General features: G+C 48.1%; 1 protein-coding gene and 1 pseudogene across 2 annotated transcripts; both read left to right on the forward strand.

Moving 5' to 3' along the window:
* Positions 1–1,525: 1,525 nt before the first annotated feature.
* On the forward strand, positions 1,526–8,778 carry LOC149366006 (sodium-dependent glucose transporter 1A-like). Its single transcript, XM_089549897.1, has 4 exons — positions 1,526–1,627; positions 3,295–3,421; positions 4,908–5,066; positions 7,110–8,778. Exons 1-4 carry the CDS (start codon positions 1,553–1,555, stop codon positions 8,075–8,077), a joined length of 1,329 nt encoding a protein of 442 aa, XP_089406023.1. The 5' UTR covers positions 1,526–1,552; the 3' UTR covers positions 8,078–8,778.
* A 7,635-nt stretch (positions 8,779–16,413) lies between these two features.
* LOC149366007 (sodium-dependent glucose transporter 1A-like) lies at positions 16,414–22,541 on the forward strand (annotated as a pseudogene). Its single transcript, XR_016283414.1, has 4 exons — positions 16,414–16,605; positions 18,102–18,228; positions 20,072–20,230; positions 21,516–22,541. The product of XR_016283414.1 is annotated as a sodium-dependent glucose transporter 1A-like (transcript).
* Positions 22,542–24,079: the final 1,538 nt, after the last annotated feature.

Raw genomic sequence — 24,079 nt, forward strand, 5'->3', positions numbered from 1 at the left:
TAATTTGAGCGGAAGCAGCTTGAGATCGTGCGGCAGAAGTAAGAAATGATTAAGGCTCATGAGAGAAGTAGGCTTTCCCATTCCAGCGGTCATAAACTGGCTTCTGATAGGTTTGTGACGCGTAGAGACGGGTGCAGGAAACTTTGCACCGGAGATCGGCTTGAGCAACGGCATTTCGTGCATACTCTGTGGTTGAGCAGTCACTGTTGTGGCGGGAATAACTGTAGACAAACCTAGCATGAGTGAAGCCTTGCCTAAGCACTGCGGTTGGCTGAGACGTACAGTCTTTGTTAAAAATGTGGTGCCCAAGGTGTTTTCTTCCAAGCTGCTTAGCTGGGCTCTTTACCGCATATGACAGTCCTAGCTAAGCTTCGCAGGGTAGATGATTTATGTTCCTCCCGCCTTCGTGAGATTAGGGTCCCTGAGTATGTAAGAGCAGCCGCGCTGCAGGGTTCCGAAGACACCTTTTTCTGTAGCCTTTGACAAAGACTGCACACAGCGAACATATCGGTCAGGCCTCGGTTGAACCGTTTTGTATAAGGCTATTGTTCTGGAGTTCATGGACTGTACACTGTTCGTGCAGATGTAACTCTAGCGAAGGACATCATCGACGACTTTGGACAAAAAAAATAGTGGCCTCGGTCGGTGAGTAATCGTCGTGGAGAACAATAGCAAAAGATAACGTCTCGCCGAAAATCTACATTCTAAGCACAGGTATACGCCTTTATTGGAGTAAAATGGCAGTGAGCTGTCCTCTAGTGCACCCTCTTTAAAAGAGAGTGTGCTAGACCACAGTTTAGTCCCTTTTTATTCCTTTCTGTTTGAAGTGTACAGATTCGGTGCCACAACTTGTGGTTAACGGACTTAATATAGCGTACCACGTCACAGAGTAAGTGGCATTAGCTTCCCATTTATTGCTCAAGTGAGACATCTATTAAAGAGTCTGCAGGAAAAGGAAAAGATCCGGCGGGTTTTTGCGCTGCGGCGGCAGATATCACGAGCGATTTCGCTTGCATATGAAACAGACTTTAATAGCTGAGCTTACAGAGTTAGGCTAACGCAGCCTATTCAGTTTTTCCTAACCTATGAGAGCATAACCTATTTTTTCCTAACCTATGAGGGGAAGCTCAATACTAGCTCAGGTTATTTCAATTTTGAAGGCACGAAGACTCCTCTCCAGAAGTGTGAATCAACCTCACCAATATTTCCTCACCAGGACTGCATATGCTGGTGTATTTGTGTTGCAACCTCAGTTTTCTTGTTCGCGTTTCATTCTTCACTGATAGTACGTAGCGTCCTATTCCCTTATAATCGCTCGTGCTGAACAATACACAACCGGCAGGAGTTAGCCGCCCGGCCATATATCGCCCGAAGTAGCACACGCGGGGCATTCTCGTTACTGCGTGCATTACCTAGCGGTGAGTAAGTGGGATGTCAAGCCTGCCTTTTTCGTCTACTGAAATCGGCAATTTCGTCCGTCGTCTAGACCACTCTGAACGATACGGTCTCTCTTTGTTTTGACTGTGACAGTAACTACGGTCCCAGAAAGAGGATGTTGTCTCCACGGGGCCAGATGCTGCTCCGTTTGGGCCGGACCTGCAATCTCTGCCTGGGATGCATGGGAATGGTGAGTGAATTAAGGCGAAAGCCTTTAATCCCTCATCGTTGTCGACAGAAGGCTGTCAGCCGAGGTGTCACGCTTTTCGGTTGGTCTAAATGGTTATGACGTCAGAGTGCACGGATTCGAAGAAATGAGGTCACTCACGGATGCCTGACGCCCCGTTTTGGAGCAGACAACTAATAAAATGGTTGTCGTCCGCTCCGTCAGGGGGCGTAAGGCGTCCGCGGGTGACCATATTACATACCTCATTACTGCGAACAGAGCCATGGATACAACCGAACTCATTGAAGCAGAGAGAACGTCATGCTAAAGAAGCAGTTAAAGTCGGCAGTCAAAGTGTGTAGTTGTAATGTGTAGTCAAAGTGTGTACTCAAATAAAGCACTAGCAGAGCACAAACCGTCCCGCAGTCAATGTCGAACAGTGCGCCAGGAAAGGCTTTCTCCTTGCAGCACTTTAGAGAGCCAAAGTGCCCCCTGTATTTTTCGCTTTGCCGAGACCGCCGTCTGCGCTCACGAAGCCGACTGTTTGAGTGTATTATCGGTGGGCACATTTCAGAACACGCTTCTTGATATATTCAGAGCATGTCAAAGCAGACCACAACTGCGAAATGGGGCTATGAAAAATTTCTTGACAGAAAGCAGTATTACTCTCTCTGTACTCTAAGAACAAACCAATACAGATGGGCGTAGGCTTGCCATTTAGCGTCCTCCCCATCCGAGGTTCGAGATGCTCCGCTAGTCTTCGGTATATTTGCACCGCAACAAATACAGAGTACGTACGGTTGGTACATACATGTGTCATCCCGGAATAGAAGGAGTAACATCTACCCTCCATCTGCTCCCTTTGCCAACCATATGTACTCCGTATTGGTTTGTTTTTGGTTGTAAGGGGATTTACTCCACATATGCTCTAGTTGCAACCGTTAGTTCTTCGCATTTTTGGGGCTTAATATCTATCGCAAGACTAGCGGACTATATTAAACCTCTGTTAGGAAGAAGGCTAGAGGACAAGCCTACTCCCATCTGGGTTGATTTGTGTTTAGTGTGCGCAGTGTAATCTTACATTACTCGAAGCAACTGATTGATTCGTTTACGCAAGTGGCCGTTGGGAGAAATGGCTGACCTGTCGTCGCGGATCCGCGCTAGGACGGTCATGCTTTTGTTTCCAAGTCTTGAAGCGACTTGCAGGTGGAGGGCGTAAGAGTTTAGTGTGTAACAAGTTGCGCTGTATGAACGTCCTTTGGCATGGAGTTTAAGGCCTCTAAGCAGCGCATGGATTGAGAGCTAAACCTCAGTGCAAGGCACCAGAATAATTTCGGCCAGCTGAGGTTCTTTAAAGTCCCCTGACGTCGCACAGCAAACGAATGTTCTTTCATTCTACCTTGCAACCTTGCAACCTTGCACTTTGCACCTTGAAAAGGCTGTAACCGTGTGCGTTCATGCATGAGCGAGCAGAGGCCCTTATGGCAATATCCCCGTAAGACCAGCGGCCATGAAATCTTCTATGGTGTTGCCGCTGTTAGACTCATATACTACTTGCGTCTGTCAATCAGCGACGTTGAAAGGCGCCGAATGGCCCGTGCCAGCTGACCATGGTCTTCTGGCACATATCATCTGGCACAGGCCGCATGTTTGCCACCTCTACAGCGTCGTCGGGACCATGCTTCTCGCAGGGCCTGATCATTGCCCTGACCAGTGTGGCGCTACTGGACCTGGTGGAAATCTACCGCTCCGACATCTCGAGCGTGTCGCATTTGATTACAGTGCGATGCGTTGGTAGTCTGGTGGGCTCCCTGGCCGGTGCGTGAACTCCCACTTTCAAACTTTCGTTTCCCTGACTGAACCCCGTCTCTTAAGAGCTTCACCTGAAGGCCGCCAATAGGATGCGAGTAGAGATGGTACGGTCGTTCTTAATATTCTTGCGGTTTTAGAATCGTATTGCTCAGGCCTAACTTCCTTCCTTTTCTCTCACTTTGCGGCAAGATCAATGCAAGCCACCTTATCCTTGCGAAACCTCCTCCTTCCCTCAAGCCATTTCGTACCTGAGGTATACAATACTATTCAGCCGAATCCAGGACTACAGAAAAGCTTCGAGGGCCGTACACGTGTTTTCCAAAAGTGGTGCTAGTAAATCCATGAGTGATTTGCGGCAGATAAAAGAATAGCGTTTATCCGTAATAACTAAAGCTGGCATCTGCTCAGTATACCTATAGTCAATCCACCTGAAACGAAGGACGTAGCCGGTGCCTTAGCACTTGGAGTCGTGCTTGACGTTTGGTAGGGAAGCTGATAGGTTTGTGTTAACGATTTCTTGCCAAGAATACCTCTTTATACAGATTTGTATTGCACTATAGATTTTCAGCCGGCACTGGAAATGTCTCTCGCATGTGATACATTCCTAAATCTAATAGTTTAGCGTCACTTTGACCTTGCTCTAAAAATCGGCACGATATCATACCGCATATAATAAGGGAGGCTAATCAGGAAGGCTGTTGCAACACTGTTCCCACTTCGAGTTAGGGATCAATTCGCTCTCGCCCTAAAATATGCTAGCCGTCCCGGTTAGCTCAGTTGGTAGAGCGACTGCTCCGGTGAAGTGGCGGTCCAGGGTTCGAACCCCGGACCAGGACGAATTTTTCTTTAACAAGGAAGCTTGTGTTGAAGCTGCAGCAGCCCATTTAATCGGCCCAATATTGCAATTGAATAGCATCTCTCCGACCTTTACCAATATGTTTCCAATACTGGCCCAATTACTCGTGCTGCTTGGATAGCTTTCCTTTGTAGCCGTATGTATGCCCTTGGGCGGAGGTCAATGAGTAAATTACTCCCTTATTATGAATTTACTCCACCTTGGGGGATTCCCCTAAACATGGGACCAATACTGCACCTAATAGCGTCCTGGACGTGCAGATTGTTGAGCATACAATGCATATGCTGAAACGAAATATTCGTATTGAGCCTGCCCTAAGGTCGTCTATGTGCCTCGCTTCTGCTTATGCAAGTCAATACCCAATTTACCTCAATTTAACTCAGTTAACCACAGAGGCAGTTGTACCGTACCTTCCCATAGCTAACTTTGAAGATTTCTGCGGCGACAATCTGCGGAGCATGTCGCACACATTCTGGAAGTCAAAACCACTAAAGGATTGACCGGTGGCACGCCCACCTCAGGGGTCCTCCGTCCTAAAGACCGCGGCTCGGCTCGGAGTCGATAGAGTAAAGAATTGCTCTCTCTCTCTCTAACTGTTCCACTGGAAGCATCTGCTTTTTTTTTTACCCAGTGCAGGAGGCAAGCTGTACGACGGGTACAACGTGCAGATCATGTCCATCTTGATGATGGTGGTCGCCTGTGTGACGGCGCTCATGATCCCCCTGAGCGGGAGCCTAGCGTTCGCCCACGTCGTAGTCTTCTTCGGCGGAATCAGCTCGGGCGCATTCAACACAGGTGAGTTTTTTTTTTTTTTTCACAATGCTCTAGGACCCATAGCCAGAGGCTAGTTTCGGGTCCATCTCAATTTTGTACATTTTAAATGCGGCACGCGAAGACGACACATTGCGTTCATAAAGTAAAAGTCACATTCTCAAAAATTTAGAGATAAGCAAAAGCAAGCCTACACAATACACGCATCCTCACAAAAAGAAAAACAATACATCATAACTTCACATATTCATCAGGAACGTTTTCAAAGATTGCACAAAGTTTCTTTTCAGTTGAATATCGTCAGGTATACCATTCCAAATCAAAACTCCACTGACCTCTATTAGTCATTGCCCGTAACTATTGCGACACACTGGTAAGTTGAAGTGTTTGGCACTAGCCGCCCTAGTTTCCCTTTTAGGTCTTTAAATATGCTATGCGGAAGTGGGTTATTAATTTGTAAGATTTGGTGAATTGTGTGCGCTACCTTTAAAATTAATAGGGAGTGAAAAGACAGAATACGGATTCACTTAAAGAGCGGTTTGCTAGAGTCAGATAATTTTGAAGAAGTAATAATTTTTACCGCTCTCTTCTGTAATCGGATTACAGGCTCGAGATGTGTAGGATACGTGTTACCCCAACACTCTATGCAATACATTAGTTGGCTCTTTATAAAAGCAAAGTAGAGTATGCGAAGGATTGAAAAATTGAAACATTTTCGCGCTTGCAATAAAACATGACATCCATAAGCTAACTTCTTCCAGGTGTACCGAGGTTTGCGATTCCGCTTGTAACCGTACTTTGTCGGCACGACCTTCTGGGACTCGTGATCCCGAGGTCGCAGAGGCTTAATTTTATGTGCTATAAAAATACAGAAGAAAAACAAACAGTGAAGACATGACATCTTGGCCGGCCGAAAATTAAGATTTAAGCGAGATTGTCGTTTAGGGTACTAAGGAGTGGGCAGTCTTGGACAATGCACTATTTCCAAATGTTCCCATTTCCTGTAATATATTCAAAGTTCCCTCGGATTCTAGCATACTTCCAATCACCAACTTTTTTTGACAACCGCGTGAGAGAGAGTGAACCATGGGATTTCAAAATTAACATCTTTCCTTTCAAGGATTATCTGGGCTAGAAAAATGATATTCAATGTACATCATAGGAAATATTGAGCAGTGGAGTGTGCGAACATAGAGGCCTTCATATGCTGATCAAACGTTAAAAAAATAGGCCATCCCGACTTTTTAACAACCACGCACAAAATAATATTATTCTAGAGATGTTACACGCCGGAACCTGTTAGAGAATTTTTGCATTGAATCGAAACTTATAATCTTGGGTCTTGTTTTGTATACTCATTCCTGACTTTAAAGGCGCTAAACAAAGAAGAAACCGGGCAGAACAATCAGGAAAACAAGACGACGTGCTTTGTCCCATCTTGGCATTGCGTTTTGTATTTTTTGGCTTCTTCAAAATCGACTATGAACAATAAGAAACTAGCGCAACGGCAAGCTCACGTTTTGTATATTGGCTTTCTTCGTTATTACTTACTATTTCCTCCCCGTTTGTTTTCTCTGTGCTCTTGTTTTTACTGATTACTGTGAACCAAGATTAGTTTCCTTCACTCAGCTTTTACTTGTTGTGTTAAGGCGTAGATGCGTTGTACTTTGAGCATCAATGTCTAGCATGCCAGACCACTGTGTTGTTATCATAGCGGGTGGCCGGTATTTTCTCAAGCTGCAAAAAGGCTTTCCTACACTCTAAACATAAGTATACCTATATAGGAGCAAAAAGCGAGTAAGCTGTTCTCTAGCGCACACCCATTAATAAAAGGGTTTGTGCTAGAGGACAGCTTACTCCTTTTTTACTCCTTTATTTTTAGACAATAAAGTTAACTGTTTAGTTGCCGTCAGCGGCCGATGGTCAAGGCGGTCGGTCTTCTGCACACCATAGCAATTGTCCATTAGCCCTGAACCCTGGGCAAGCACAGATACTTCTAGCGCTAAATGAGACTCGCCGATCATTTCAGCCAGCACCACGGTGTCCTTTTTGTTTTCTTATTTACAGGCGCAAACGTATGGACCATCAGACTGTGGCCCGAGAACAGCAGTCCCGCGCTGCAAGTCTTCCACCTGGCCTTCGGCGCCGGTAACCTGATGGCGCCGCTCATCGCCGAACCCTTCCTCTCCCCCGGTGTCGGCCGGGAGGCTCTAAACCAGACGGACAACGTGACCACGTACAATGACTCCGGCTACAGTACTTTCGAGCCACTGCGCAACGAAACAGCAGAAAGCAGGGTCTACTACGCATTCGGCATCGCCAGCGCCTTCCACTTACTCCTGGTCATTGCCATGGTAGCACTGTACCTCATCGACAGGTCCGACGTGAAACGAGCCCCCAGCGGGGAAGGCGACGCGCCTAAGACAGAAGACGTGTTCTTCACCCGCGCCATGCTCGCCCTTATGAGCATCTACGTGTGTGTCTACGTGGCACTGGAGTGCACCACGGCCCAGATGGTAACCGCGTACGCCGTCAAGAGCGACCTGCACTTCACCAAGTCGGCGGCAGCGCGCCTGACGGCCGTCTTCTTTTCCTGCTTCGCTGCTAGCCGCCTGGCAGCCGCACTAGTCACCATCAAGATGTCGCCGTTCCAGATGCTCATCCTGTCCCATGTGATTGTCGCCGTAACGGGCTCCGTGCTTCTTGTGTGGGGCTCCAGCAGCGCCCCCGTGCTCTGGGCGTGCATCGCGCTTATGGGCATAGGCCAGGGGCCGGTATACGCGTCAGTGGTCGCCTGGACGGACTCTTATATCAAGTTCAGCAACACGATGATGTCCGTCGTCGTTATTATGGCGACAATCGGCATGCTTTCGCCGCCGCTGTTGGTGGGCCAGTTTCTGGACCACACCCCCAACCTGTTCCTCTACGTGTGCTTCGCTTCGGCCATGCTGTGCGTGGCCTTTTTTGTCATTATGTACTTTTACGTGAGGAAGAGGCCCCTTTTAAACGTCGAGAGGGAAAGTACCGATTTATGAGAAATCTGTTGGGACTGGGTAAACGACAGCGATGTCTCCAGCTTTGTGTCGTGCCTGAAGAAACGGAGATGCGAGGTTGCGGGAAGATTAAGAGCTTTAGGAACTAAGGTTACACCTTGCAGGTTGTACAAAAGAAAGAGCTCATCATACATGCTGATGACGTTTCTCTCTCTATGGCTCCCACATTGTCCTTATACGTTACGTGACGCAGCCGCCGGAGACAGTCAGGAGGACCGCCCAGGGTCGAAAGGTAGCGGCGGGCGGGTTTTTTTTTACGAGCCGCAGCGGCTCTCCTTAGGTGGCATGGGTAGAGGCCGAGGCCCCGGAGTCGTGACTTGGCGTGGCTCAAAGTTCTTGTGTGCTTGGTGCTCACTGATTCGAGAACGTGCAGACAGTCGTAAACACACGAAACTTAGGTTGTACAAGAAGCTGTCTAGTGTAGCTCCGTAGGAAACAGTTTGGGCCAAAAGTTCCGTTGAAATTTCCACCCGGGTACAACAAGCCCTTTGAGATTCTTTCCTTTTAGCCCTTCCTTGCATATGCCGTGTTTCGGTGTCGTCCGGCTGTGGAATGGGAAAACTTTTTGCCGGAGTTCAATAAAATAATTATGCTGGATTGATATGCGGGGCACAATTTTCACTCCGCAGCCGACAGAGCACGAAATAAATTCTGGAAGCACTACAAAATGAAGATTTATTTGAAAAATTGCTTATATGGTCCACTTTAGCCCAAAAGTCAGACGACAGGCAACAAACTGCTTGCTGCTTTGCCTTGTGAGCCAGCCTTACAGGTTTTGAGGTCGACAGCATGAGTTTGCACGCTGGAGACCAGTGGAAAAGAAATGAAAGTATGAAATAGAATGGAGCATTCTTCCTGCTTGCAACAGTGTCAAGCGATTGGTATAGAAAAACTATGGGTAGAGAAAACGATGGGTATAGAAAAACCGATAAAGGTCCTCTCCTATCCTGCTTCTTTACTCTTCCCCATCGGCTTCGCACCTGCTTCATGGCTAACCTGCCACGCATGCTACCACAGCTCTGTGGGAGATGATGATTATCGATGATGATGATATCATGGTGTCATGATCGGGCCTGCAGCAGACAAGGAGATGCAACGGTGGCCAGCATGGCCAGCATATAAAGCAGCGAACGTGTCAGAGGGCCACTTCGGGGAGCAGTGTTAGTGCAGCCCCTCCGCGACATCTTCGGGAGGTGGGCGGGCTGTTACGACCCGTAGTCGAGGGTAATGCCTTTGTATAGGTTGGACACCGGGTAAGGACACACACGCACACACGCACACGCACACAAACATTATAAGCTTTTAGCCTCTCGTTCAATAGTGCCTTTACGGATTTAAGTCTTCTGCGGCCGCGGTTAACGGTTGGAAGTCGGCTAACGACCGCGGTCAGTAACCGACAAAGAATGTCAGAGGAGAGACATTCTTTTCCTGCTCTCCGGCTTGAAGCTTCGGGACTGCTACCCGTTGCAGAGAGCCGAGGCAAAGAGCCGCCCACCGTCGTTTAGGACGGTGAACCCGTCGCGTGGGTGTTAGCAGAAGCAATCAAGTAAGAAAATGAGAGGAACGCACGAAGAGCTAACAGCACAGTCAGTCTATAGAGCCGCCGAAGAAGAAATGAGAAAAATCGGGCATACACAATGTCTCGCCGTATGGATGCATTATGCTAAACTAACTGTCTCCTATAATCATGAAAGCCGCTTCGTTCACTCTACGGAAGTGAGAGCCCATTAGGTTTTTGAATTAACACGAAGGAATGCGAAAAAATTATTCTTTCACTCCGCGTGCTTAAAGTGAAGGAGATAAGAGCAACGCGGAAAACGTCGCCCAAGCTGGGGCATGCATGGCGAAACTTGCGCGTCTAAATCAATCTTGATATCACTTCATCTAGACGGGGCCAGACGCATACGAGGAAAGCAAAAAGATAAAGGTCTGTCCACGGTAAACGCTACGACTTGCCGTCTGCCTATGGAAGCAGAGGCGCGGCGAAGTGCAGTGTCACTGTTTCCGGCTTCTGCACACGTGGAATATTTTCTATCGCTGATAAGTGCGGAGGCGCCGACCGCCCTTGACAAAGTCCGTAGCCGACAGTAACGCGCATGCACAAGCAGCTTACTGGCGGATGAAAAATGCGTCCATAGATGCGACCATCAGACTATCGTTCGTACTTCGTTGCTGCTAGCCACGGAATTCGTTTTCGCCGAACAGAGGGCAATACGCTTGTCTAGAGCACGTTCTAGGCGTGTTTTGAAGTGAACACGCGATATCTGGCGATAACATTTGGCTAAAAATAGTCTGGATGTAAGCATGTGCAGTAAAACTCATAGGATTTCATTGCCTTCCTTGTCGCAGCGGCTTTAGGAGCTGCGGAAAATTCAGTTCGGTCGTTCTAGACATCTGTTTTGCCCTCTGTACAAGCGGCAGTGCTTCTAGACATGACTTTGTGCCCGTTGCTAGTGGGTTGATATCGTCTTCACCGTCCAGCGGAGACTCGTAGAAGCCATTGCACTCACGACCGACCGACGACTGCCGAGGAATACACCTACGAGCCAGGCCGTCGGTATCAAAGGTGAGTGCGAGGCTAAGCCTCGCGGCGAGGGTCACGTGTCCGTAAAACCTGCACTGGGCTGTTGGAGCGAATTTAAGGTCCACTCGCGTTGCTTTCGCGACCATTGAATAATAATCAGCAAGCAACACGCGGCGTCCAGAGGCATGGACCATCATCATCATCGGGTTTCTGGTCCGTGACGGAAGCGCGGTGAGCTAGGATTCGCGACGCGTACAGCTTTAGGATTAGCTCACAGTAGGCAGGTCAGGTGTAGGTGTTGAGCCAGCGAGGAAACTGCATACCAAGTGTTGCAGGAAAAACTTTCAAAAATTTTCATAAATAGGGTTTTCGGGGTAAAAATATGGTTTTTGCGGCATAGTATTACCTATGGGGCAGAAACATGGAGGCTTAAGAAGAGGGTTCAGCTTAAGTTAAGGACAACGCAGCGAGCTATGGAAAGAAAAATGATCGATGCAACGTTAAAAGGTCGGAAGCGGGCGGAGTGTGCAAGGGAACAAACGCGGGTTACTGACATCTTAGTCGAGATCAAGAGGAAGAAATGGGCTTGGGCAGGGCATGTAATGCGAAGGCAAGATAACCGCTGGTCCTTAAGGGTAACGGAATGGATTCCAAGAGAAGGCAAGAGTAGCAGGGGGCGGCAGAAAGTTAGGTGGGCGGACGAGGTTAAGAGGTTTGCGGGGATACGGTGGCCGCACCTGGGAAAGGACAGGATTAATTTAACAGACATGGGAGAGTCCTTTGCCCTGCAGTGGGCATAGTCAGGCTGATGATCATTATCAGTGTTGCCGGACACCGGAAAGCCGGTGAATTGTTTTAGTAAGCTGGTTAACTAATTTCTGAAAACTAACTTTTTGACTATCCCAGATAGGCAACTGGTTGCAATTAGAGATTTGTAGCCGGTCGTTAGTGATAGACATGTGAGTTTTTAGAATTTCGAAAACGCGATTTCCCTCGCCGCTGTGACTCGACAAAATTTGGATGCATCGTGCGAAAATACATTCGCTCTCGAAAGTATGCAGCTAAAACAGCCCCTGCACTGCACGTAACTAATCGAAAAAGCCAAATTTTGTCGAGCCACAGCGCCAAGGGTAACCACGTTTTCGAAATTGCAAAAACTGATATGGCTATTACTAACCACCGGCTACAAATCTCTAATTGCAATTGGCCGCCAAACTCTACAAGTTAAAAGTTAGTTATTAACAATTAGTTAATAATCTAAGACGATTCACCGGTTTTCTGGTGTATGCCAACACTGGTAATACTATGACTCAAAGTCATATTTTTACCGTGAAAAGCATATTTAAAACGTTTTCAGTCTTCCCTGAAACACCTGGTATATGCCGCTTTGGTCGCTGCCTCAAGAGGGCTTAGATATGCCAGTTCGCTGCCGTTTGCGTCACGGAACAAAAACCTGTTCCGAACTGCGTTGCGACCAAGCCACCATGTTGCGCCTCGAACGCCCAGAGGGGGATGCGATCTTGAGCGATTCGTGGTTTGTGGCCGTAACGGCGCTCGGCAATTCTCGCCGGCCTCGTACAGCAACTCCGAAGAACGCGTACGCTGCCTACCGTCTGCGGCACATCATGTTTCCGCTCTATCCAAGGTCGGCAGTTCGCTATTCCTGCTAATTTCAGCCCCGCGGTGTAAGTCTTCAGTCGCACCCACTTTGCTGCCACGGTGAGTATGTGCAACTGCGGTATGCTTTCGTGTCCGTCACCTTTTTTTTTCTTTGCAGATTGGCTCACCCCAGCATTCTCATACTTGATCCAACGGCACTGGCGCATTCGGCACGCAGTCCAATCTGGCCCGATATGGCAGTTTCTGGTGGTGCAAGTTCCTCGCGTGCACCCTCCCGCCACGAAAGCCGTATTGCCGGGAGCTTCGAATACACTGCATCGCCGCGTCTAGTTTTCTGCGTTTTCAATAAGCAGGACCACGGCTTATCGAAACGAGAAGACTGGCCTGACTACAGATGAAAGCGGTGCTCCAAGGTGCTGCTGAAGGCAGTCGAGGATGCTGTTTGGTCGTTGAGATGCTTAAAAGGTGACTCTTATCTCAGCCGGACGCCTCTTCACGACCAGCCAAGACGGCGCAAGCGTAACGGATCGCAGAAAGCTTTCGTTACGCTGCGGCGCCGTTCCTTTTATATCAGCTGAGGAGAAATGTTTGCTCGCTGGAATCTTACTCTACATAGGTTGGAAGAATTTTTTGGATGGTGGTTTTCTGAGTACGGCAGACGGCTAGACGTACTCTTCTGAGCTTGGTGCATACAACTCGCTTACATGGCTTTACATGGAAGCCGCCGCAATCAAAAGTCTTCAGGAGACATTTCTATTCGACGTTCAAACCATTTCAATGGTTCAACCTTGAAGTCTTTCGTGAAATCTTTCTTTTTGTGCATTGATAAGCGATACCCGTGTCTGTAATATCTCCAGTGATTTCCGTTACTGACACGGTCGTCCAAGCAGAATTCGTGTACGTACTTTGGAAGCGTGTGCGGTATTAATTACAAAAGTGCGAATATTCTACTATGATGTATACCTAACTAGCGTGATCGTGGTGCGGTCGTAATTAAGTCGCTGTACATCTTCGCTCTAGCAATTAAATAGTAAACTGTGGATCTCTAATCTGTGGTGTACGGCGAAGTCTGTTGCTAAAAGCAAAATTTGCGCAGCCATTCTCTAGCATCATGCACGAACGTACTGTTATTCTGCTGTTATAGTGCCACCGACTACATTTTCGTACTTTAGTGAAAACGAATATTTCGTAATGCAGAAAGCGCAATAAGCTACAGAAACGTTGTACTATCACGCACCGTTTTCACAGTTGGCGGTATCGGTTGTATACCTCTGTTTATTGTAGTTCCTCCAACAATCCCGTTTCTAACGCTTCTTTTGTTATTCAGAGCGAAGTTTCGAAGACGGTGCGGTGCTACGTTTCACACAATAGAGAGGAGTGAACAACCGCCTTTTGCTGAGCGGCACTTCCGTGCTATATTTGGATTTTTTAGAGAGAAAACAATCGCATTTACTATCACAGGCGTCGTCATATACGTCTGTATTGCGTCAAGTGCCAAGCACGTTTCCCAACACTGTTCGATCTCGATGTAATGCACCGTACGTGTACCTACCGTGGTCTTGCTCGGCGTCAACAAAATAGGGACAGACTCTAAACACTAAAACTCCTATATGAGAGTAAAGAGAGTGCGCCTAAGAGCACTCCTTTTTATAAAAGGGTGTGGAGGACAACTTTACTCCCTTTTTACTCCTTTCTGTTTAGAGTAGAAACAAATGACATCAATTTTTTTTTTCACCTCATTGGCCCACAGGTTATGCAAAGCTGGCTGTAGTAGTAGCCGTTACAAAAATTTCTTTACACTGTCTACAGACTTTCCACAGACTTTTGTCTATAAAGTCTATGGACTTTCTGTAGACTATATACAGATTTATGGGCATACACTGAGTAGTCTTCTGTCTATAGACTATGAATAGACAAAAGGAAATATCTATAGGAAGGGAATAAAGTGTATAAGAAGTATATAGAAAGTATATAGACCATTTTTTGTACGGGAGGCTTGTTCATCTTGTTCATTTCATTGTGTTAGCTTGCTTTTGTTGACAGCGTCATTTTCAAAACTGGTGGTTCAAGATCAACAACTGACATTTTAAAAGTCGCTTTGGACAATAAGGGCTAATCGCACTCGCTTAGTGTAAATAATAATGGAGCGACAACAACAGAACTGACCCTATACGGCGGCAGGCTTGAACTCTCTGCTGGAGCTTCTTCAGGCTGCATTCGTCCCACACTATGGGACTGTAGGTATGTTTCTATTGCGCTAGTTCCTCTGGCAGCGCCGTATAATCCATTAGGGTCAGAACCTTCCGCGTAAATATTCCTATGCAACTTGTCTGAGCACTTTGTAGAGGGCTGTAAAAATTCTCAGAGGTTAACTGGTATGTCCGCGCTTCAGTGGCCTTTTGCCGGTGCTTATTAAGCCTGTTTTTTTGCTGGGTGACAAATTTCACTCCAGTTAGAGTACACACTTGATTAAGAGGTTCTCCATCTGCAGTCAGATTTCTCGTTTCGGAAAGTCGTCCTCAAAAGTTTGTACGAATATTCTTGAGTTTAGGCAAGTGCTTCAAGCTTTTGGCTCGCCTCCCATACTGTGTTAGTGCTCTAGATAAAGGAAAAATTGAGCTCTAACAATTCGCAGTATAAACCAAAGCCTGGCAGAAGACCATTATTTCGGGAGGAGGGGGAGGGGTGCTTACTGAGGAGACGCGTTTTTTTTTTTTTCGAAACCTAATAACTGATGTGATGTTGCCGCCACGGTGGCTCAGCGGTTATGGTGCTCGGCTGCTGACCCGAAAGACGCGGGTTCGATCCCGGCCGCGGCGGCTGGAATTTCTTTGGAGGAGAAATTCTAGAGGCCCGTGTACTGTGCGATGTCAGTGCACGTTAAAGAACCCCAGGTGGTCGAAATTTCCGGAGCCCTCCACTACGGCGTCTCTCATAGCCTCAGTCGCTTTGGGACGTTAAACCCCATAAACTAAACTAAACTAAACTAAACTAAACTAATAACTGATGTCGTTGAATTTAACGACCCCGTTCCTGGCAGCTATTCCTGAAAGCCGTGATTCATTACCCCCGCAGAGACGGATAATCCTTTTGTTCATGTGCTCGGCCGAATGCGAGCTTTCTTTGGAGTAGTTAAAAAAAATTGTTCCACTCATCTACCAGCAAAATTAGCTACTAATAAAAAATTTTCTCAGAATTGAGTCTACTATAGGCGCTTAGGCGCTCGACCATGCCCACTGCGCCCGTCGAAACGAAGACACGCGGTGATGTTAAGGCGCAAGCCTTTAATGGCTCATACTGTCGTCCGTTTGCAGAGGGTGTCACACCATTGGCAGCGTTTAACTCCTCTTAGCTGGGGAACTAAAAAAGATACGAGAAAACCAATGGTTGATTCAGACAGAAAAAGAAAAATTGAACCTAGAAGCTAAGTTTGATGACTGTAGAGTAATTAGTTCATTAATTACAGTCAAAATGTCAAAATTGCGTCGAATTAGCGCGGACTTCGATATAGCCACGTGAACTGTGTGACGTCACATCCACCGGAAGTCGTCACGGCATATTTTCGTCGGCGTGGGTTTAAAATATCGGCGGTACTGTTATGAGCACCTTCTGAGCATTTCTGTGCTTTCCGAAGGAAAGGAATAAAAAAGTTTAGCAACAGTTTAGGAACATCGGAATAGGAAAAGCACCGACCGGTTTCGCCGACTACTACTTCTGCTTCTACTGCTACTGATACTACTACTATTACCACCACTGCGACGTGAAACCAGGAATGGGCGCCTAACAGCTGTCATTGTAAACATGTGGCATTGTGTAAGGTGGTCCGACTTGCGGCAAACGAGAGCGAAGCCTGGCTATCGCAGCACTTCACTGAGGTCTCTTCATCGATGGAGCGCTTTCGCTAGTTTATCGGTAGCTCAGAAGTCAGTGACATCTGTAAGGAGAGAGAGGAGAGATGGCGGCACTTTTACATGCAGCTGCTCGAAGAAGCTCTCCTGACTGAGGAGCCAGTTCTCAGAGCCTGCGCTGCGCAATGTTTAGAGGCCATACGAGGTACAATAAGGCTGCGTTCCAGAGAGCGTAATATTGAGATAAGCCCTCCTTCGGGTTACGTGGACGAAACTGAGCGGCTAGCTGAGCGTCTAATCTCGCTCCGTCGTTGGGCCATGTCGAAACGAGTCGCTGGCCCGCCGGATCCTGCCTTAGTCATAGGAAGGGTTCTGCGCTGTCCGGTAACGGGACGGTTGCTCTTTCTCTAGTCTATGAAAGCAACTACGGCCCCAAGAAGGTAATGCTGTCTCCACGGGGCCAGATGCTGCTCCGGCTGGGCCGGACCTGCAATCTCAGCCTGGGATGCATGGGAGTGGTGAGTGGCATTTTGGCGTTGTAGAGACCACCTTCTACGCTCACGAAGCGGTATGTTTGAGGGCATGATCAGTGGACACATTTACAGTCACTCTTCTCGAATCAGTTACACAGGAACTTATCCGCCGCGGTGACCTAGTGGCTACGGCGTTCTCCTACTCAGCCCAAGGACTTAGGATCGAATCTAGGCCGTGTAAAGTTATTTGGGTGGATGAGATTAAGAAGTTTGCGGGGATACGGTGGCCACAACCGGCGAAGGACACGGTTAACTGTAAATACATGGGAGAGGCATTTGCCCTGCAGTAGGCGTGGTCAGGCTGATGATGATGATGCTCACTCTTGGCGACGGAGGTATATTCCTACTGCAAAATATAGTAACTTGATGCAAGAAAAATTCACAGGGACATCCAGTTACCTTATATGTTGGCAGTGCGATAGCATCACAGCTGTTGATGCCTTTACCCGGAAGTGACGTCACTTCTGGTCCGGTGACGTCGCTTCCCTCTAGCCAGTGAAAGTTATCCGCTCTGGTGACGTCACTTAATTCCCTCCAACCATTAGGAATTATCCGGTCTGTTGACGGCACTTCCGTCCAGCAAATGAACGAATTGTATTTCTGTCCCGATGGGGCTTTTAATAACGTTCACGTGCTGTGCAACGTCACAGCCCGTTAAAAAATACCAGGAGGTCGAAATCAAACCGGAGCCCTCCTCTCCCATAGCGCATGTGCAGCTCTTGGACGTTAAACATCAGATATCCAGATATCATACCGCCTTGCCTTACTCTGATTGGTGAGTGAGTGCATGAATCACTAATGCTTGAGTGAGTGAGTGATTGAGAGAGTGAAGGAGAGAGCGAGTGAATAATTTAATTATGACAGCCTACGTCAGGGTTGTCAATACAAATAGCCTATGAGGACGTAGTGGCGGCTGTATGCGGTTTAGCACATGACCATACTTTGCGTTAGCCGCGGCCGCCTGAGAACGGCGCGAAGATCCTGTGGTGGAGCGACCAATTTCTCCCATGTGAAAGGAACATGAGGAGGAAGCAGGTGTGGGAAGAGGAAGTGGGGTTATTTATGAGAATGACGACGTGTGTTCCATCTCAGGATAACCACCACAGATATGGCGATGAGAAATCCGGGGTCGCTTTATTACTCGGAGCTGCCGATTGATTTGGTCATGCAAGATACTGTTGCGCGGAATGGCCGAATTGTATGCCTGAGCCAGAAGGCATTAACAAGACAATTCTACATATTCGCATTGTGTAATTTTTCCTTCTTGAAGACGATGGCCGCATCCGTGTCTGTTCACGCATGAGCGAGCATAGGTCCTTACTACAATCACCGCGACATCAGCATCTGCAAAATTTTTATGGCCTTGCTGGTGGTGGGAGCACTTGCTACTTACGTCTGTCAACAATCGACGTTGAGCACAGCCGAAGGACCTCCAGGCCGCATGTCCGCCGCCTTCGGCATTATGTCCCTACTCTGCGCAGGGCCTGAACCACGCCCTGACCGGTGTAGCATTGCTGGACCTGGTCGAGATCTACGGCTCCGACATCTCGAGCGTGTCGCACCTGATCACAACGCGATGCGTCGGTGCCCTGCTGGGCTCACTGGTCGGTGCGTATTCTTCATTTTCTGCACTTACCCTTCCTTAATGGGCCTCACCTGAGAGTAGCCAGTGGCATGTGCGAGTGGAAGTGAAGGAGTAACAAAAGCAAATGAAAAAGACTGAGCCTGGACCAACACAGCTTTCCCAGCATTAACGCAAATTGAAGAGAAGTGAAAAGGAGCTAAGTGCAGAAGAAATTTCATTTTAATGAAAAGAGCTCTAAAAAAAAAAGCTAGAGAACAATAGACGGGCACAGAGCAAAACATTCCAGTTTATCGGTCCAGGATACCAGGATACAAAGAAAAAAACAAACAAAGAACAACACAGCAACAAGAGCAGAGTCCCATGGGGTTCTCTAGGTGAGGTAAGTAGCAGCGAGAACAGAGAAGCCATCCAACCTACCTTGTCTGCAGGTATGGTACGAAGGTGAGGGCAGAGAGGTAGATGAGCTGAGGCAGGTAGCAGTGGGGTTCCCTGTACTCGCTGCTACCGCCTCACATCACCTACCTGTCTGCCCTCACCCTCCTACCATACCTGCAGACAATGTAGGTGGGTGACAGTATAAGACCGGGAGGCATCAGCTGAAAGCTGAAAAAAAGTAAGACAAAACAGAGACAAAGGAATTAAAGAACAGTTAGAGAACCATGACTCTCACCAACCTGCTGCCTTCCATCTGAAGTGAAGCATTATTTATGAACTTGCCCCTCCCTTCAGCATTTTAGTACCTGAACTGTATTTATACGAATCGATGTCAGGTCGACAGGCAAGTCCGACGGTCCTGCACATATGTTTCCGAAAAGCGGTCTTACTGAATCGACGAATGATTTGTGGCAAATAAATGACAGGACGTTCGTACGTAATAACTAAAGTTGCCGTCTTTGAAATATAGTGTAGTCAATTCATCTGGAATAATCCCGAAGTTGAGCTTAAAGACCACAGAGCCGGTGTATTGGCACCAGGAGCCGTGCCTCCTGCGGTATCGTAGCGGACTCCTTCATCAAAACTTCTTTTTAGGCTAGTCGGCGCATTTTGAATCTAAGCAAAATAGCAGCGCTAAAGCATGCAACCACAGATGGAAGAACAAGACGCAAGCGCTGACTGTTGATTCAGACTCCTTCAGATTACTGCTTCGTCACCCAGAGTACCCAATTATGCGCTCTTTTACGGCCCTTGCTCGCATCCAGTACTGAAAATGTCTCTGGAGTGTCATCCATTCCTAAATCAAAATGCCTAACGGCACTCCGTTCTTTCACAACGAAACTGCAAGGTACAGTACTTAATTCAATATCGTCCAGGACACCCGGGCGTCAAGCACACAGTGCATATCCCGACCTGAAACAGTTATAGTAGGCCTCATTAAAACTGGCTGTTGGGCGAGTTGGTGTCTTGATGTAGAAGAGTTTATAACGCAAACAAAGACACGGACAAGAAAGACAAAACACACACACAAGCGCTTGTGTGTGTGTTTCGTCTCTCTTGTCCGTGTCTTTATTTGCACTATAAACCATTCTACATCAAGATAGTAGGCCTATCGCATGCCCGTCAAAGCGCGCCGTTTCCTGTCATGCAAGTCACTTCCTACCCAACACCCTTTATCTCAGGGGAAGTTATACCATCCCTTGGTGTACCTAACTTCCTGTACCTAATATTTCTGTGGCTACATTTAGCGGAACTTATCGCACACATTCTGGAAGCCAAGTCACTGAAAGCTTGACTAGTGGACCACCTCTCTCAAGAGTCCTCCCTCTAGGACAGCGACTGGGACATGAGTCGACAGAATAAACCAGTTGTCTTTTCTCTTTCTCGCTCTCTCGTTGTTGAACTGGACGTACCTGCTTTTCTCCTCTGCAGGAGGCAAGTTGTACGATGCGTACAACGTGCAGACCATGTCCATCTTGATGATGGTGATCGCCTGCGTGACAGTACTCATGATCCCTTTGAGCGGGAGCCTAGCGCTCGCCCACGCCATGGTCTTCTTCAGCGGGATCAGCTCCGGTGCCTTTGATACAGGTAAGTCCTATAGTACTCGATTCCTCTTGTCACCGTCCTCTGTAGTGACGACCACTTGAGACCCGTGGTGCCTAGGTCGCAAACACTTTATTCTGAGCGCTAGTTTCACAGAGAGAAAAAAAAATTGACGGCGATCACACGTGGGGAGATGCTGATGATGAGTGGTAGCTGTGGAGACAATCACATTTCAGTTCTTTTTATTCATCGTCGATACCACTTATGCGGGCTTCTTTGCCTTTCCGCCCTGCGCGCGCGGGCACTCATAACAGGACAACAGCTATGTCCTATAGAGGGTGCGGTCGTCTTAAAACATATATCATGGTGATAGTAAAACGATGTGAGCGCAGCCTCTGCAAACGAAACGGGGTCTGACTACCAGGGGGGCACTTACAAACAAGCTATGTGCCATCAACGTCAAAAGAAGCGCGAATGAAATCAAACGGGGTTCGTTACAACATAAAAAGAGTTGTGTTCGCTCCTTACACCATTGATTCAAGCGTAGGTGACAGAGAACCGAAGCAAGACGGACAGTACGCTAAATATAACTCCGTCTGTAGCTACCCCTCTTAAAACGACCGCATTAAACGCTACAAGTTTATGGGGACTTCAGCGTTTTTGATATCCACGTGAAACTGCCGTCGACAAACAAATCCTCCAGTAACACCTTACTGAGCAAATTCAGCTAATGCCGGGGCGTTAATCCGATGCCGCTACCGAGATGCGCAGCAAAGGGGAGGGGCGGAAAGTTTTACAGAATGCGAAGCGCATCCTGAGAACAATTAAACCTCACCTTCAGGGTTAAACCCAAAAGCGACGCAGTGAGGCACGCGTCTTGCCTCACCGCTACGTTGTCAGCCGGGTCTATAGAAGACCATGAGAGGGACCTTGGAAACTGAGGCTCTTAAGGACTGTTGAGAGTATTCCACGCTGTGTGTCGTTCGCGTACACTGTTACGGCAAGTTCGGTAAGTTTAAACGAAATTCGTAATGGCTGTCAAGTTCGTGCTTCGAGCTGCACCGCTTGCAAATCAGCCCGGGGCCAAACCATTCTACATGAAGTGACAGTAGGCCTAAGGGCCTCCATCTTTGCTCCACCACTTGAACGCTATGGTTCTAGCTGAGTTCACTGTCCGAGAATTTATTTGATCTCCGTCTGCAGACGAAGGTCAAGGTGATCTACAGCGATTGTCTATAATCGCTGAATACGGGCATGCACAGAAACATATAGCACGAGCTGACAGCTGTGAGAGATTTCAACCAGCACAATCATGCACTTTTCTTTTCAGGCGCAAACGTATGGATCATCAAGATGTGGCCCGAGAACAGCAACCCCGCGTTGCAGGTCTTCCACCTGGCTTACGCCGTCGGCTGCTTGGTGGCGCCACTAATCGGGGAACCCTTCCTCTCCACCGGTGTCGGCCGGGAGGCGCTAAACCAGACGGCTAACCTAACCGCGTACCTGACATCCAATGACTCAGGCTACAGCCCTTTCGAGCCGCTCCTCAACGAAACCGGCATTAACGAGAATTCCGCGGGCGAAAGCAGGGTCTACTATGCATTCGGCATCACCAGTGCCTTCCACTTGCCCCTGCTAATTGCCATGGTCGCGCTCTACTTCATCGACAGCTCCGACGTCAAGCCAACCCACGGTGGGGAGGGTGAGGCGTCCAAGACTGAAGACGTGTTTTTCAGCCGTGCCCTGCTCGCCCTTCTAAGCGCCTACGTGTGCGTCTATGTGGCACTAGAGGGCACTTCGACACAGATGCTGACCGCCTACGCCGTCAAGGGTGACCTGCACTTCCTTAAGTCGACGGCAGCGCGACTGGCGGCCGTCTACTTCTTCTCCTTCGCAGCCAGCCGCCTGGTCGCTGCACTAGTCACCATTAAGATGTCGCCATTCCAGATGCTCCTCCTGTCCCACGTGATTCTCGTCGGCACGGGCACTGTGCTCCTTGTGTGGGGCTCCAGCAGCGGCCCCGTGCTCTGGGCGTGCAGCGCGCTCATGGGAATCGGCCAAGCGCCTGTCTACGGAGCCGTGGTCGCTTGGACGGTCTCCTATATTAACATTACCAACATGATGATGTCCATAGTCATCGTTACGGTAGGCATCGGCGCGCTTTTACCGCCGCTATTGGTGGGTCAGTTTCTGGACCACAACCCCAACTTGTTCCTCTACGTGAGCTTCACGTCGGCATTGCTTTGCGCGGCCTTTTTTGTGACTATGTACTTTTACGTGAGGAAGAGGCCTCTTGTAAACGTCGAGAGTGAAAACGTCAGTTTATGATAAACCACACGAAATGCTGTCAGTATAGCCGGCTCCTGGTACACTCCACGTGCCTCGGTGCCGCGGCCCTGAACTACGGAATAAAAAAAATTGCCATGGTCTACTATATTAACTATGCTCATTTAAAATCTGTGACACATTTAATACTCTATAGCCCACAGAGCGCGAAATAAATCTGGAGTGCTCTGTAATTGACGCTGTGTGAAAAACTATGTGTTCCATTGTAGCACATAAGAAAGACGACGGACGGCAAACCAACAAGCTGCTTTGTTTTCCAGCCAGCCGTGCAGGTTTTGAGCACGACAATACAAGTTTGGTCGTCGTCGCGCGGATGAAAAGACACGATATTACGAAATACGACGACAAACTGTCTGCGTGATGCTGTACCGAACGACTGGGCATTAAAACTACAGGGTAGAAAGAAAATAAACGCCATTGGACATGACGGGCCTTGAGCTATCTGGTCGTTTCCTAAAGAGATCGCCGCCGACACTGTTCGCTTTGTTGAAGTCTTCGTGTGCAGCTATCTTATTTTTTTTTTAAAGGAGGAGAAAACTGCCCTACAGCAGTCTCCGCCATCGCCAACAGACATCGCCACTTCGGTTGTCGCCAGCTTACAAGACCCATAGGTCTGGATAATTATAGCCGGACATCCGGCGCACAGCAACGAGAGAGAAATCGAGCCCTCTGTGTAAGCCTCCTCGTTCAGGGAGCTCAGGCTTAATCGCAGCGCCGCAGATAAGACCCAATGAGCCGCGGCCCCTCAAGGGCGCAGGCTGCGCCCTCTGCAAATAGGAGGAAAAGCGCTATATCTGTTTTGCCCCGAAGTGGACACCACAGCAGCGCAATGAGGAAAGGGTTTTAATGAGCATGCCCCGAACGTCTTAACTTTAATAATAATAATAATAATAACAACTATTAGTCTATTAATAATAGCAGTCATGGATGGCTGTATGACGCAAGCAGACAAGGGAAGGGAAATATGGGGCTTGGTATGACATACATGGTCTGTTCTGAAAGTAGTAGGACTCATTTTTTAAAACAAAATTTATTCAGGAAAATAGTACAAACGATTACAATTTTTCAAGGTAGCACCCTTCCGCACCTACACGCTGCTGCCAATGAGTTTTACAGTTTTCGTACGCCTCCAGGAACGCCTGGACCGGAATGCTGTTTAGCTCCCTCGTCACGGCCTGTTGAACCACCTCTACCGATCCGTGATGTTTCCCCTTGAGCGTCGATTTTATTCGCGGGAATAGACAAAAGTCTGGCGGGGCCAAGTCGAGGCTGTAGGGGGACTGAGGCAGCGTTGCCGCCTTGTGCTGGGCAAGAAATCGGGGTCCTCAGTCACATGATGAAGAAGATCCTACCGGCTGGCCTTTTCCTCCTCTGACAACACTCCTGGCACCAACTTCGCGCACGCTTTCCTCATGGATAAGTTTTCTGTCACGATCTCAAAAACTTCGGTTTGAGGAATTCTCAAGTCATCAGCAATCATTCTGATACTTATTCTATGATCACTGTTAAGTAAATGTTTCACTCGCTACACATTTTCGTTCGTCTTGC

Source organism: Amblyomma mixtum, chromosome 1 (genome assembly GCF_055824585.1).
Source record: "Amblyomma mixtum isolate Tamu chromosome 1, ASM5582458v1, whole genome shotgun sequence".
Classification (NCBI taxonomy): domain Eukaryota; kingdom Metazoa; phylum Arthropoda; class Arachnida; order Ixodida; family Ixodidae; genus Amblyomma; species Amblyomma mixtum.